Source organism: Scomber japonicus, chromosome 6 (assembly GCF_027409825.1).
Source record: "Scomber japonicus isolate fScoJap1 chromosome 6, fScoJap1.pri, whole genome shotgun sequence".
In the NCBI taxonomy this organism is placed as follows: Eukaryota; Metazoa; Chordata; class Actinopteri; order Scombriformes; family Scombridae; genus Scomber; species Scomber japonicus.
In genome coordinates, this window is record NC_070583.1 from 9879898 (window position 1) to 9882829 (window position 2932).

At 41.0% G+C, this 2932-nt stretch overlaps 1 protein-coding gene across 1 annotated transcript; it reads right to left on the minus strand.

The window, feature by feature from the left end:
- Window positions 1–2029: 2029 nt before the first annotated feature.
- LOC128359803 (lysophosphatidic acid receptor 6-like) lies at window positions 2030–2932 on the minus strand. The gene has a single exon (XM_053320126.1). It carries the CDS (start codon window positions 2930–2932, stop codon window positions 2030–2032), a length of 903 nt encoding a protein of 300 aa, XP_053176101.1.

Consider the following 2932-nt stretch of genomic DNA (forward strand, 5'->3'; position numbering starts at 1 on the left):
GTCTATCTGATGAGAAAAGCACTGTACACGTGTGATGTTGTACAGTAGCACCGAGCAAATGAAACATTAGTTCCTCCTTCTGCTCTACATGTGCAGGAAACCTGTGTGACTCAAAACAGGAACTGTGCTCACACTGATGTTCATATAAAATGAGAAATGCATATTTAGTATGTGTAGTGAAAAATGTAATACCTTCTTACTATCTAATATATATTTTTAATCATATGAACTTGGTAGTTTGCAGGTAACTGACATTTATGGTTTACCAGTAAATGATTTATCAAATTTTATGGTAATAGGGATTTTCATATCAACAGTAGCAACTGATCACACAAAGCACAACTTTCAGTTCTTTGCTGAAAATGATCCATGGTCTGAAAGAGAAGATCTGAAGAAGAAAAAAACCCTTAACCTTATAGTGATTAATGTCAGTATAGTAAGACAATCTACCAAGTAGAGTGAGAAAATTACATTCTCACAGACAGTGCCCTTTTGTCAGTACTAGGATGTGGGTAATGGTTGAGACATCAAACAGGAACTGAATCTGTATGAATACACATTTATACATTTGAACATTTTTGCAATTGCAGCACTAACACCACAGGTAGAAGTGGTAGTGACCTTTATTGCAGCTCAATAGCAGGTATGATGAGTAACAGGGAAAATGCAGAAGTGGGGTGAATGGAAAATGACCAGAACAGCAGGTCAGGAGGAGAGCAGACTTTGACAATACTATTCATTTGTTTTGCCAATAACATTTTGAAGGGAAGCACGAATTGCTGCTGGGATTATGTTTCCTTGCAATGTCTTTTCAGCACTTGAGGTGAAATGGGAGGTGGTCAGGGTGGATAGTGACCAATATGCTCTTCACCAGACTCAGGAAGGAGCTGCAGTGTGCCCACTCTTCTCTTGTTCCTCAAACTATTTCTTTAGATAAGATTACAGTTTTTCTCTGTGAGGGAAATTTTGTGGGTTTTTTTTTTTAGCGTTAAAACTATCACACAGTAAGTATTGCTATGTGTGTGTGTTTGTGTGTGTGTGTGTGTGTGTGTGTACAGGCATTAACAGGTACATAAGATGCTTTTGCCTGAATTGCATGGGGACACAGTTCTTTTATAAATAAATATACACACTACCACTCGCCCTCTGCAGCATCTTCAGCTCAGTCGCATACCTGTTGGAGACACCGGTTTCAGTGTGTGTGTGTGTGTGTGTGTGTGTGTGACAGTCCTTCTCATTGTTTGTACAAACTGATGCGACACAGGAAGAGGAAAAGACTAAATCTGCTCCTGTAACTTAATGAAAAAGCCATTACAGGGCAGAGAGATCAAATTACATCACCAGGCTAGCTCTCTTTTCTGCTGAGCAGTTTATATATGGTGCATGCGAACACACACACACACACACACACACACACACACACACACACACACACACACACACACACACACACAAACACACACACACACACACACACACACACACACACACACACACACACACAAACAAACAAACACACACACATAGTGTTACTCTGTTCTTATGATATGCCACATGCAAAGCATAATCATGCACAGGTCATTTTTCAGAGATCACCTGATTATGCAGCGTCTACCAAGCAGTATATATATATATATATATATATATGTATGTTTCACGAGTACATGAGTCAAAGCTTCAATCTGAGCAGCAAGAACGCTTGGATCAGTTTTGGAGCCTCCTACTCTGGAGCTCTATCTGCCTGGTTCAGAGGAAAGGTGCAGACCTGGACCTGGATAAGGTCTGAAGCTGCTTGCAATAGCTTCAATTTAGTGTACAAGCAAAGCAACAAACCAAATAAGCGTATGTTTTAGAATGCTGAACAGTTTCTTTAATAATAGTGCACACTGACAGTTGAGAACCATCACAAGAATTTAACCAACTATCTTCAATTACAGCTCATTGAAAAAAGGAATAAAAGCATATTCTTAAGGTCCAGTCACTAGCTTAATAGTCCCTTGTGATAATAATAAACATTAAGTTCATCATGTCAAAGGAGTTGTTGAGCTCTGGGAGTGATGGTACCTAAATTGTGTTCCCTTTGGACAGGACCACAATCTGCATCCTCTTTTCTCTTCCAGAAGGAATCCAAAGAAAAGTAGTACAACAGTGGATCCAGACAGCAGTTCAGACTAGCAAGCCAAATCAAATACGGAAATTCTGGTGTCCAAATTATAACACCAATTGAAACAGGTACGAAACATATGGTGAACATTACCAAGTTCATGGCAAAAATCAGCATGACATTCATCTTCTTGTTGATCCTTGCAGAGTCAGTGAGATGTCTGCGTAGAGTCCAAGACACCAAAGCAGTGGACACAATGTTGATGGTCAGCAGAGTAAACACTAACACAGGCTGAATGTAATCCAGTCCCGTTATAGAATGCTGCCGGTGGTTGTCAAATTGAAAACAGGTATTATTAGTATTATTTTTGTGTCTTGAAGAAAAAATCATTTTCTCTGGGATGTTCACCACAATCACAAAAATCCAAATGAGCACAGCAGATTTCCAGGCGTTGGAAGTGGTTCTCAGATGGCGTGTCCTCAGAGGATAAACTACAGCCAGCAGCCGATCTATGCTGATGAAGGTGATGAAGATGGAGCTTGAGCGGATGTTGTTGACAAAGAGCATTATAATCCAGGTGCATGCAGTGAAGCTCAGAGGCCAGGTACCTGTGGCATAAAAGTAGACCCTCATGGGCAGGGAGGTGACCAGCAGCAGGTCTGAGATGGCCAGGTTGACCATGAAAACAGCACTGGGGGATTTGAAGCTGTGGCGGCGAAGCAGAATCCACAGTGCCACAGCATTGAGAGGCAAACCCAGCACCATAACAGATCCAAAGATCACAGCGTAACCCAGGTGTGGCTCGGTTGTATCCACACTGTTGTTCAT

Bases quoted from the DNA above. Each gene is read 5' to 3' on its own strand.
- LOC128359803 (XM_053320126.1), bottom strand. From the start codon at position 2,932: ATGAACAACAGTGTGGATACAACCGAGCCACACCTGGGTTACGCTGTG.